General features: G+C 39.5%; 1 protein-coding gene across 7 annotated transcripts in view; it reads left to right on the top strand.

Moving 5' to 3' along the window:
• APP (amyloid beta precursor protein) overlaps window positions 1-13,481 on the top strand; it is a 226,603-nt gene that overhangs the window by 41,573 nt on the left and 171,549 nt on the right. For 4 of the 7 annotated variants that reach the window (XM_054399773.1, XM_054399759.1, XM_054399766.1 and 1 more), the window contains exon 1: window positions 3,550-3,731. In XM_054399773.1, the coding sequence (XP_054255748.1) occupies window positions 3,612-3,731 (120 nt within the window). In that variant the 5' untranslated portion in view covers window positions 3,550-3,611. Of the gene's footprint in view, window positions 1-3,549; window positions 3,732-13,481 lie in introns of those variants that run through there. The other 3 variants (XM_054399789.1, XM_054399781.1, XM_054399752.1) reach the window with 2 other exon arrangements.

Genomic DNA, 13,481 nt, shown 5'->3' with positions numbered 1-13,481 from the left:
TTTTTGGCAAGCTTGCTGAAGGTGCGCTTGGTCCCCTTCTCCGTGTCACTGACAAAGATCCCTGGTTAGAGAGGAGGCACAGGCAGGGACAGCCACCAGTGCCAGTCCAGACCAGAGGAGCCTTGGGAGGCTTTCACATGTCTCTTGTTTTCTCCTCTCATATCCTTCAGCTTTTTCCTGTGAATTTTGCTACAGTCCAAATGATTCTAGAAGAAAACAACGTGTAGAAAAGTACAGTACCTTAATGTAGCAGCTGCAGGATTTTGGCCAATGATTAAAAAAAAAATTCTGTTTTCCTTTTTTTTATGTAAGAATCACCATCGGTCACTTGTGTTTACAGCATTTGCTCTTGGGAAAATGGGAGTGACAATGCTGTGAAGCATATGTTTGCAGAAAGCAGTGAACTGGAGAAGACTTTCAGTCATACACTCTTAATGAGGGAAATCTTGCTCAGGTGTCATCAAAGGGCTCAGCAACTCTAAATCTAGGATAGGTAAAGCCAAGGTCAGATTTGATAATGCTGTGTTCCTTTGCCCTTGTGTCAAAAAATGCTCCTAGGCTTGGCTTGTGTTTTGACCATCATCTCTGCAGAAAAGCCTCCATCAGCATTGGCTGTTTCTGGAAGTTGTTCAGGAAGAATAATTTCTTGACAAGTAGGAAGCCTGTTATCAATCAGAAAAAGTGCAATAGCAGATCAGCTTCTTGTTTTCTTCAGAAATGAAATAAAAGGTAGCAAAAGTCTTGGATTAGAGGCAGTTTATAGAAAGAGTGGGAGATAACACAAAAGCTCTCTCAACAATTAAAACTGTGCAATGTCAGTGCAAGTTTTTGCACTATGCTGAAAATGCAATGTGTAAAGTTGCTGCTTATTACTAGAGATCAGAGGCTTTCAGTTTAAACACCAGGGCTACGCAATGGCAGCAAATATTTACTTCCAGATCTTAAATAATTTAATGTAACTTCCTGCCCCCCTCTCCTTCCCCCTCCCCCCTTTTTATTTTCCTCCCCTGATCTAGTATGTTAAAAAAGGTGCTATTTCCACTCTGGCTGCTTACAAAAAGTTTATTTGAAAGTTCACTGTTGTGTCTTAGCTGGAGATATAACAGACAAGCCCATTAACCTACTATCCTTGCTTTAAGGACAGTAACAGAGTTCAGCTATTGAAGTTAAGTATTTGAATTATTCATGACCGTGGCCTAAATGCTTTAGTACTGTTTACAGTGTCTGTTAATTGCTCTGATATTTCTTTTTTATTAGAAATATTTAGCTGTCTTAATAAGATGAAGTGTAATTTTGAGTAGTTCATTAGTATGGCCCTGTCAGCTCAAAATGTAGAAAGCTCAATGTGGTCATGACTTGCTCTGGTAATTTCATTAAGATGGGAGATGTTGTGTCTTTTCTGAAGTGCGTGAGTTAAGTAGGCAGTCATAGGCTGTTGTGGTGTTAAGCTGATTTGGCTTCAAGTAAGCAGCCACTTTTTTCTCCTCCAACTGTAGCTGTCTTCCTAGCCGTGGCAAGAAACACTGAAAAAGCTCCCTATTGTAAAGCCACAAGTCAAAGTCTCTGTTAATTTGCAACTTACAATCTTGAGTGGGAAAGAAAAAATATTCCACGGTATGACTGCTGTGTGCTTCATTAATTTAACAGAGATTTCAGCTGGAGGAGCTGATGGTGAGTAGAGTTCACATTTGCACTTGTCACCTGTGGAATGACTTCCTTCTGTTTTTATTGAAATTTTGATAGGGTTGTTGCACGTGTCACATTTGAGATGCTCTTCCAAGTTTCTGAAGGTGTTAAAAGGGGTAAACATGTGATGATATTACTGATCAAGGCAAGCCAGACAAGGTGTCATCCTAGTTATTGGAAAGCTCATTAATTACCCAGTGGAACAACAGTGATAATTGACTCTTAAATCTTACAGCTTACTTGTTCTACAGGAAAAGAAAAGCTGAGGTAATACAGGGAAATCTCTGCCACTAGAAGAGTGCTACTGCTTGCCTTTTTTTTTTTACCCTGTATTGTGGTAACATGTTAATATCTTAAAGAAGGCAGGGGAAAAAATGCTCTCTCCTTTTCTAATAAAAATCAGCTTGTTTTAATGGTAGTATTTTAACTTACAATGCTCTGCTAACATGCTAGGGCAGTTAGATGTTGACTCCTGCAGTGTTTCTTAGTGTGATACTTTTTTATTGGTGTGGGAATGTAAAAGTAGTGACGTTGGGTTTTTTGTTTGCTTAAACAAAGTATGGGGAAGCTAAGAAACAGGGTTTGCATACCTCTTATAAAAGAGGAATCCTGTTTCTTCAGTTTTCCCTGTATTTTTCAGATGGTTTTAATTTTTGTCCATTGAGAAGCCTTCTAGCTATAAAAGATGAAAGTTAAAAATAGATGTTTAGACTGAACTGCATATTCTCCCATACCTTGGGTGCAATGGGCTCACATTAGGAGTATGAGGGGCAATGGAAAGCCATTGAATTCTCTTGAGGGACCTAACAAAAAGAGAAGCTTTATCTTAGCATTGTGTTTCTCAGATGGTAAAACTGAAGCAAGTGCTTTCATGCCTTTTGAGATTAGCTACACTGGTGGGCAGGGGGCTGAAAGAGCGAGCTTTTGATTTGCTTTAATGATGTGGTCCCATGGGAGGGATTTTTTGAGACCTCATTGGCCAGTGTTGAGGTTTGTAGGGAAGGAGGGTTATGTTGGTTTGTAATTGCAGGTAAGAAGCTCACAGATGTTCCAGAATTACACTTAGTTTGGAAATTTTTGAGTGCAGCTCTGATGTTTGCCTCTGTACCCCAGCAGCACTCTGGTATTTTGAGGAAGGAGACTGCTGGGTGGTACTGGGTAGGTTGGGGCATCATGGGCATGCAGGCAACATCCTCCAGGAGGTGAGGAGGACCCCTTCAGATGGCCTTTCTTAAGCTTGGGTGTTTTAATGCTTTTTAGGGTTGATGGTACTCTGTAATACTTTGCTGTGAGCTAGGCCTTTAGAAGTCTCATTTTGATACCACCTCATCCACTTCATGTTCAGATTCAATTGAAACAAGGCTAAGGTAGAAGCTACTGCTTTTAACCCATCATCTTTATATACTGTGACTGAAATACAGCCTATGTCCTCAGCATCTAAATGAGCCAGAGAGGGTCTTGAGACAAAAAAATACATTATGGCTTTTTGTAGGAACTTCTTGGGAAACACTTGTTGCTTTTTGTGTTACTTTAGTGAACTTTTACACTTTAGTACACCACCTGTTGGGAAAATTAAGTACCTGTAATCACTCCAAGTATGTTGTTTTGTGTTTAGCTCAAACTGATAAGATGACAATTTTGGGGCACAAAACAGTTTGGCTGTGGCTTACACTCTGTTACACTATTGTGATCAGAATGTGTACGAAGACTTCAATTGCATTTCTCAAATCTGCATGAATGAACATGCTGCCATGGGTGGGTAAGCCTAGAGTTTGGTTGTGGCTGTCTTGAACTGTTTCTGATTTAGATTGTCTGAAATATCAAATGTGAGATTAAAACTAGTTTTTTTTTTTTCTTTTTCACACTTTTCTTTACAGGTGCCTGCTGATGGAAACGCTGGATTGCTGGCAGAACCTCAAATTGCAATGTTCTGTGGGAAACTCAACATGCACATGAATGTGCAGAATGGAAAGTGGGAATCGGACCCCTCTGGCATCAAGACTTGCATTGGGACAAAAGAAGGGATTCTTCAGTACTGCCAGGAAGTAAGTCTTGTTTTTGGGAACAACTACAGTGATTGTTCTTCTGCAGCACCAAGGTGCAGCTGTGTGCTGGAGAGCTGAGTCTGTATGGACTTTGCTGTTTGGTTGGTTTTGGTTTTGTTTTTGTTTTCTCTTTTTCCCTTTTCCCTCTTCTGATTCTTTGTCTTTTATTCTTTTTGACAAGGTCCTCTTCAGAGCCTGTTAAAACAGCTTCAAATATTAGTTGCTGAGGGGGATTGCTGGGACTGTTGTTAGACAATTGTGTCCATCTGTGTTCTCCCTTTCGGAGCTAATTTTTGTATAGCATATGTACAATGAGTGTCTTGTTTATACAGTACTTTGAATAAATCTGAGGTGACAGTTTATTCTTTAAAATGTCCTTGTTCTTTCTGGGCTGATCTTGAAAGAGTCAGCTGTAACATAAATGCTGTCATCCTTCTGTGGTACTGAAATATACAGAGACCGTCCAGAGTTACTGGACTGTGCTGCACACTGAACCATTCAGAGTTTCTTAATGGAAAAAGCTTGCCCTACAGATGAAGTCACAATGACTGATTTAGTATTTGAGAGCAGAAACTTATTACCCACTTGCTTATATCCTAAGAGCGGATTGCAGATCTCATTTTTTGTCTCAATGCTATGATAGTATGATAACCAGTGTGAGACCATTTGAAAATAAAATATGTATTTCACACCATGAAAGAAAAGGGCACAGCTTGAGTTGCTTTAGTCATTATGTCTTTCTATACAATCTCTGCCTTATTTTTTTAAAGCAGAGGCAATTTACTTACTGCCATAGCAGTAGCTGTCTTGCTTTCTAAATGTCAAACCAATTCCACGAAAACGCCTCTTTAGAGAGCAAGATAATTCACTTTTCAGATCTCTGCTCTCTTACCGTCTTGATTCCTGTCCTTTGACCTACTGGTTTGTCCTTCTGTTCCTTGCAGTGTTGTGTGGTGGTGGTTGTTTTTTGTTGTTGGTTTTGTTTGTTTGTTGTTGTTGGTGGTGTTTGGTGTGTTTTACTGGGGGGTGGGGGAGTGTTATTTTTATTCTTTCTGAGTTTAAGCTTTATGATCAAGAATATATATTCAAATGAAGGTATTGTAATGCTGGTTACAACTGATCCTTCACCAGTAGCTTTAACTTTTTACTAGTACTCTGTGAAATTCAGCTTACTGGTAATAAAAATACCAAAATTAACCTAGCAGTCAAATTTAAGAGGTCTGTTCTGATTTTCCGTTGTCTCCTTTGATTTATCTAAATAAAGCTGAATTATACTGAGTGAGGCAAGGAATAAGAAGATGGAAGTAACAAATAAAAGTCCCCAAAGTCTTACCTAATGTTACAGAAAGAAATACGCGAATTTACAGATAGTAAGATGTTAAAAAGTTTTGGGAGGTTGAGGCATGAAAGCTCAGTAGATTAGCAACTCAGTTACAGATGCTGCAGGTAGGGAAAAAAAGAGTCCAGAACAAGGACTTGGAGCTGTAAATCTGAGCTGAATGTCAGGTGATTTTTGAATTTTAGCTGCAATTAAAAGCATAACTTAGGAGGTTCTGCCCTGTTGAGGGGCAAGGTGCTGGCAGGTATACCATATAAAAATGCAGTGATCTGTGTAATTACATGCATTTATCTATGTTATTACATGTGTGATTAAGCAGTGTGCTTTCATTAACTTGAGATGAGCAATACTGTTAAAACGTGTTAAAACGTGAATTTGGCTGAAAAAAAGATTTCCTTGCTGTGCTCACCAGTGTGTTTTCTGTTTGTTAATGGGAAACTGCCAATGTCCTGGCTGTCCTTCTGTATCCCTCCACCTACACACAGTACAGCTGGCTGTGGGACGCTGCTCCGTTCTGATGGGGCAAGCTGGGCTGGGACAAAGAGCATGTGGCAGCACCAGGGCTTGCTTTCAGCAGCTGGTTTGGGAGTAGGGAGGAACTGTGAGCCCCTGTTTTTTTTAATGCTGGCAATACATTTAGAAATAGATAGCAAACATTAGAAAGGTCAGATCTGCTGACAGCAAATTAAAACAAAAAGCAACATGACAGTTGATCCAGCCCAGCAGCATGGAAAGAAACTCACAGTTCTGTACAACTCTCCCTCATAATTCTCCCTGCATCCCTTGTGTCCTTGAGGCCAAGTTTGTGGCATGGCAGGCTTTGGCTTGGGTTTTGGCCAGGAAAGGAAACCACTGCTTCACTTCTAAACTTTTCCATGACCTGAAAAGAAAAACAGGAGTTGGATAAAAGCACCCGCTTCTACTAAAGAAATGAGTTTTTATAGAAGTGCTAGTAAATGCAACTCAAACTGGCTTCTCAGCTTTAGGGAGCTCCTTGTTGCTTGATCCTCCAAATGTTTGGTATCCTGGGAGTAACAAGTGAGGTGCTTTTCCCTTTGTCTTCTGCTGTTTACCTTGGCTGCAAGACAGCATTTGCTATGAGGAAATGCAATAAATTTGTGGTTCCACGTTAGCAGGTAGCAGTAGGCATCAAGGCTGAGATGTGGTGCCTCTTTCCTTGGAATATCATGCAGATAAATCTTCTTTTTGATTACTTTTGGCAAATAACACCATTTCCTTTCTTTTCTCTCCTGTTCATGCTGGGTTTTACACCAAAAGAAGGACTGCTGCTTCTTGGGGTTCTTTTTTTCTTGGCATAGTCAGAGGCTGAGCATATACCCTCTGCTAATCAAGCAGACAGGTACTCTTCCTGAATCTCTTTTTCACACTTCCTGACACCATGGCAACATCCTCGGTTCTATGATCTTGTTGTGGCAGCAGCTTGTTAATACCCCTCTGCTGAGGTACTGGGTCTTTTTCCCAGCTCTCAGCAGAGACCTGAATTAACAGGAAGCAAGGGAAGGTAAGATTTTTGCACCCCCTGCAATGAGAAACTTCTTCATCCTGGATTTTGTTGCAGACACCTTTGTGTGACTTTGTGATTATGGCTGTGATACAAGTGCAGTAAACCCTAGATATTGAACCCTGCACCTAGTTCCTCCTACACCAGAAGAGGAGGTACCCATAAGGTGCCAACTGGGCAGGAGAAGGATCAAGTACCGTGGAGACCTTGCTAAAATATACAGTTAGTGTATTTCATCGGGAAACTCCTCTTCAGTCACTGTTAATCCAAAATGATACCCATGTATTCTTGGGCTTTGTTTCCTTCCTTGAGAGTGTCTTTCAAAAAAACCCCAAAGCCTCCCATTTCAGCAGAATTTATGAGGAGATGCATTCCTCTGAGAGTGTTTTCTTGACAATGCAAGGCCAGATACGTGGGTGGTGTGCAGAGCACTGGGCTGGAAGGTGCATGGAATACAGAAGGATACCAGTTTATTTCTTCTGCAGAGAGGATGTACAGGGAGCCTTGTCCTTTTTTTTTTTTTTTTTTTTTTTTTTTTTTTTTTTTTTTGGGAGATTGTCATTGTTGTCTTTCCTCATCCACTGCCAGTGTAGGAGGATTTTGAAGCCTTGATGCAGAAAATGGCAGTAGAGGAGCACTGCAGGGGCAGAAAAGGAAGAACGGGAAATAAGCAGAACCGCCTACATGTTTTAAAGTTTTGTGTCACTTGTTGTTGCTTTGCTTCTTTTGAGTGGGAGCTCAGTGCAGCCCAGGAACTGTCTGAATTTATATTTGGGCAACACATCACAGTTTAAAGATGACAAAGCTCTGGCTGTACATACTTAAAAGAAGAAGGCAGCATTCAAATATCGTACAATTAACTTCCTTGACTTCACTTAAACTCTACTGCTGAAGTCACAAGGAAAGGTTCTGGAAGCACAGTACATACATTTCCTATGTGCTCAAATCAGCACATTCTCTAATTAGCAGCCTAAGCTGGTGGCTTTGCTGCTGTTGTGGTTTTGGTGTATTTTGTTTTGGGTTTTTTTTTGTTTGTTTGGGTTTTTTTAATATAGCAAAATCAAGCTTTCTTGGGTGGAATGAGATGCTGGTTAGAGAAGGACAATTTGCTAGCATGCCACTACATTAATTGTATCCATTACTGAAAAAAAAAGGCATGTGCCTGATCTGCAAACAGCTGCCAAATGCTAGTGCTGCAGGTGCTAGAGCAGCATTACATTAATGTAAATGGAGTGGTTACACCTCTGCGTGTGTCAGAATCGTTAAGGTGTTGTGAATGTACAAGCTGACACTTCACATCAAGCCATCGGTCAATCTGGTCTTGCTGCTGGTGCTGCAGTACCAGCTGTTTTGCAGGGATGCTGAACAAAAACCCTGCCATGAACAGTTACTGGATTACTCCTTCCTTGGGGGAAGGTTTCTTTCTGGCAGCCCTTGACAGGTGTCCTTAAACAGGTGGGGATTGCTTTTGTTGTTCTGTGGGAGAAACTGGGTACCCTCATCCACACGCATTCCAGTGCTGGGGTGGCATGTTCCTTTTGAAGGGAGGTGTGTTTCAGAAGCTGGTAAGCTCCTTGTCTTGCTAAACAGTCTTGATAAAACCAATCTGGAGCCTGCCCACACAGTATGTGTTTTCAGAGTCGTGTGAACATGCAGAGTAGGAAGTTAACTTAGATGTGCTCAGTTCCCTGTTTAAACTGAATGAGTGTTCAGATGGAAGATCTTGGTATATGTTTTATTAGCAATTTTGAACAGCTACGATCTGATGAGGTGTTTTTGTCTAGCAATTAGGATACATTATATGAGTTCCTTGGAGGACTGAAATTATTTTGCCATCCATGCTAAATGGGGTGTCAAAAATTAATTGTAAAAACCCAACACTCACAGCTGGCAAAAAATAAATTTTGTCTTTTGTATGTCTTTTCCCCCCACTTAGTTTAATTTTGAGGTGCTCATTTCCATTTTAAATAATCTTGGAACTGTTTTGGTTTTTTTGCAAGACCAAAAGTAGCTTGGGTTTGCATATTGTGCGCATGGCTGAGGGGCTGGAGTATGAACCTGGGAGTCTGGAGATCTAGCTGTGCCTTGCAATCAGCAGCTGGCTTACTGTGAGATCTTTGGCTGGATGCTTAGCATAACTTTCAGATGCTGAGTATGTGTTGGCTTTGACAGATAGTAGGCCTGGCATCTCTGAAGTCATACCTTGACTGCTGGGTTTCTTTTGTAAAGCCGTTACATGTCCACTTTCTTTATAAACACCATGGAGAACTATGAGCATCTTTCACTGAATGTGTATTTTGTACAGAAGTCTTCCTCAGAAATAAATTAATTATAAAAGCATGCTACAATGCTCTTAACTACATCTTTGTATTATGTAGAGCAGAAAATAGTAGGGTAAATTCACACAACAGGTAGCTCATTTTAATTGTTGACAGAACAGTGTTGACATTTTAAATCTTTAATATTTAATATTTCCAAAAAATATTTTCTTGCCATTTTCTCAAATCTGTGTTTATGCCACGTGTTCACATAAGTTGCTAAGGAAACCCAAAGCCACTTCTTAGCTAGATTAGTACAAGCTGAAACGTGACCATAATAAGACTTTGACATTAATTTCACCCCACAATTCCCAGCTTGAAAGCAGTCCTCAACTACGCTGTTTTGTGGATGGGCCAAAAGGGCCACGAAAGGACTGCCTCATGTTTGTATTTATTTACTTACTTGCTAGGCCACTGTCTTTAGTAATCCTTCAGTGCTTGGTTCCCTGAGAACCACACCAGGCAGAGAAGCAGGCAGGGAGAACTGATGGCAGCAGTTCTGCCTACCTTTAGTCTTCGTTGAGAGCTTCTGAAGATGTGTTGAAGGGTCTGTTGAACTGCCACAGATGTCACTGATTTTAAAACGACAAAAAAAAATTTGGCCTTCTGAGAAGAGAATTTGAGATGTAGTGAAAATGGTCTTACTGCTTTGGTAATGGCTTCTTTGCATGTTGCCTTGTCATTTTCATCCTAATTTGTATTGTTTTTACCCAGGAGGCATAATGTGCTCTTTCTAGTTTCTCAAATCAAATAGCCACTGTATTGAGGAAGAAAATTAATTTTAAACCTCTACTATTCGAAATTCAGCAACCTGAAAAGCCATACATTTTGCTCTGAGGAAAACGAGCCATTTAATGAAGCAACATGGAAAACATACAGATTTTTGGCAGCACAGAGTGTCCTTAAAAACAAATGACATTTTCAAGAGAAATGTACTTCAGTATATTTGGAGATGTGCACAGTCATGCTTAAAAGTTCAGATGAACCTGCACTGATTACTGAGGTCTTTTATTTTACTTGTCTTTTGGTGCACAGAAAAAGTTGAATTGGTTCACTCTTCATCTGTTGCTTAAATCTCATTTGCTTCAATGAAGGCTTCGGTTTTGAAAATGCAGGGTCTACTACTGACAGTATATTTATCCTGCAGTTAAGTCTTAGTATGCTTACCATATAACCTTCTTGAAAAAGAAGGCTGGGCTTTTTAGCCCGGACTGTAGTCTGTCATTTAAATATATTTCAAATCAAGTCACTAATAAAACTTGGAGCACATGTTGCAAGATAATGCTTAGCTTTCTTTTGTTGATAATAAAAACATCCTTCTTCCCTATGTAGACTTGGTTTTTTTGCGTGTTTCAGAAATGAAATTAAGATCAGGCTCTCTCAGCATGTTGTTGCTTTTACCATAAATTTTCTAGCTCCTTTTGAACTAACATGTTTTCCTTGTGGAAGGAGAACATTTCTGCTTTGAAGCTGAGGGGAGGGAAAAGGATGAAAATGGATGAGGATTGTCTGCACAAGCATGCATTTAGGTAAATGTGTGCTACAGTGTTTAATGAAGCTTCAATGCTGCATTTTCTCCTAGATTAATTTTGAATTTCTCAGATATGATGGACTAGATGAATGGCTCACCTTAATCAATGAGTTTTGACTCATAGAGTGTTCATGCCAAGAATATGATCATGTTTGTTCTCTAAAATAGATTAATTCACTAACTGTATGCAGTGTAGTCCTATTGCCTTTTTTTCATAGTTGAACTATCAGGCAACTATTTAGTATGTTCAAGATGTCAAAAGGCATCTGCTAAATTGGAGATGTAAAAGAAGGAAATGTTTTACATTATCATCTTCTTGCTGTGCTGTGTGCTTGTGGTTTGCTCATTAAGGTCACAGAAGTACCAGCTAACCATACTTGGCGACGTCTCTCTGTATGCCTAGGGAAGGGAGCAAAACTTGACTCGTGTAACTCTTGTCCTGCTGAAACACAAACTTCTGAGAGGGCTGGGCAGTGTTGGGTGTGGTCCTTGGAGATATTACTACTTCTAAACCTGGGATGTTGCAGGGAAGGTGTCCTGGTGATGCAACACAGTGGACCTGTACTGCTGTTTCACCTGCTTTATTTTTCCTTGCAGAGTTATTGTAGTAAGTTGTTTGCTGTTTTCTTTACAGCTATATCTCCCTCTGATCTTAACCTACGTAACTCTCAGATGGACTGGTAGCAGCTGTTCCTTTAGTAAATAATGTTATAAGCCTCAGAAGTACTAGACATAAAGTGTGATGATTACCTTAATGAAAGAAAAATCTATTTTAATTTTACAGCTGTTATATATCAGCCCTTTTGAGAAGGGAACATTCATGCTAATCTGCTCTCTCCCACATATTCAGACCAGGCTTGCATGGATGCTTGAGTCTGACACAGATCTAGCCCATTTTTGCTAAAGGTCATCCTTGGTGGTCTTTAACTCTTGGAATTTTCCAGTGTGATAAGTTTTTGTTCTTAGAGGGGGATGTTTTCAGACATAGGTCAATTCCTTCATCCACCTTCTGTGTTAGCACTGGTTTGTGGAGGGGTGTTAGCAGTAAATGAACAAGAGATGGAATAAGCAAGAATCTTCCCTTATCATTGTCAGGCTTGTGTCCACTTAAAGGCACTGAAACCATGGCTCTGGTGTCTGCAAGTATACCTCTGTAGATGGATGGGTACAAGTGTGACTGTTTGGGGATGGTCCTCCTGAGAGCAGAGAGGCTACCTGGAGGGTTTGGGTAGTTTTGAGTGTTTAGGGACTTCAGCCCTTTCTTGTCTTTATCAAGTCCATACATGATTGTGTATATATGAATAGGAGTGTGCTTTGTGCTGTTCTGTATTTTTCAAGTCTTCTACATTCCTTATGGATGGCTCTGTGGCTTTCCTGTGGTATATACCTTCTTGCTTTTTCTTGTGTTAGTCTTTCTGTGGGTTTTCTTTCTTTTTCTGTATGTGGTGTGTTTTTGCTTTTTCCCCCACCTTTTTTCTTTTTTTATTTTTTCCCCACTTTTTTTTTCCTGTTTTTTTCCTGTTTGATCCTTGTCTACTTCAACATGTATGGAAATTATAAATATTGACTACAGATGTGTTTATTTCACTATTACAGTACATATGAGGCTTATTAGTAGTAGACAGTGTGTCTAGACTGTTAACACAGAATAGGTTCATGTTCAGAAGTCTGTCTGTGCAAGTAAAAGGCTGTTATGCACATATTTTTAGTTGTCAATACTGCAGGCACAAAAATAAGGGCACTTTCTCTCATTCTGTAGCTTTGAAGCTGTCACGAAGGTAATGTTTACTTGGATTTGTAGTTGGTCGGTGCCCCAATGTTGGACAGGGGAAATATTTCTTGACTTCTGTGACATTCTGTTTTTTCCCCAGCAATTTATTCCCACTGCTTTCTAATTCATACTGCAGCATTATTATCTGATTAGCTTTTATCCAGTTTCAGTTTTAATGTAATACTGTACTGAATGCATACTTGAATCTTTCAAATAGTGTATACCTAGGACTAATAAAAGGTCCCACTTATAATCTGGTTTTATAGATGTATGTTCCTTACAGAAAATGATTCTAGATGGCTGTGAAACAATTCTAATTTATAAGCATGGAGAGCTTTCTTGAATATATTGCTAGTTATTGATGGCTTTATCCATTTTTCCTTTATATAAATATAGCATGTTTTTTTAAAGTAACTTAGACGGAATTTTAGCTGGTGTGGTTTTTTTCTTTAAACTCGAGTAGGGTGAGATTTTTCACTCAACAGGTATTATTGCAAATCAGTGATGAAATTTTTTAAAAGGAGGATTTTAGACTTTCAGATGATTATTTTTTTCAGAGCTCTTGAGACATCTACCTTAATGTTGAGACTGCAAACAGAGCATTGCATTTAAGTTCCCTGAGACTATTCTAAATTCTTATAACGCCTTAGGGCGAATTCTTGATGAGGAAGGGGAAATTGTCCTCTTTAGCTAAGGAGCTTGTGCTAGAAAGATACTACATAGTGTTTAGAAGATGAATCAGTGTCTGTTAAAACAGCAGCTTTGCATTTTGTGGATGCTGATAGCTGTTTGTGTGTATTAAGACAAAAAAAGGAAATTTACTTGTACAGTGATGGCACTGTTTTTTTCCCTTCTGAGCATGAATATTAAAACATGAATACTGTTAATCTGGATATGAGGATATGTGTACTGATACAGAACTTTTTCTTGCCAGCATAGTTGTTTCTCCTTCTATAAATATTATGTAGGTTAGAAAGGCACTGGCCCCATGGAAATGTAATGATGTGAGATGTCCAGTTCCAGCGTTTGAAGAAACCACATAATATTTCCATTAGATTATAAACCAGTGCAACTTAATTTATTTGGTTTTTAATCTAAGTCATATGTCTTCTTGAACAACAGTTGTAATAAAATGTTTATCAACCACCTTATTTCCTCCATTCATTACTCACTTTGTCTGCTTGGCCTGGGAAGACCTCTCTGCCAGAGAGTTGCGGTCAATGAATAGCTTCTTTGTAAAGTCAACTTGTGAACTGCACATGGGAAACC

Source organism: Indicator indicator, chromosome 1, assembly GCF_027791375.1.
Source record: "Indicator indicator isolate 239-I01 chromosome 1, UM_Iind_1.1, whole genome shotgun sequence".
NCBI classification, from domain to species: domain Eukaryota; kingdom Metazoa; phylum Chordata; class Aves; order Piciformes; family Indicatoridae; genus Indicator; species Indicator indicator.
The sequence above is the reverse complement of the archived record's forward strand: the minus strand, read 5'-3'. Positions and strand labels throughout refer to the sequence as shown.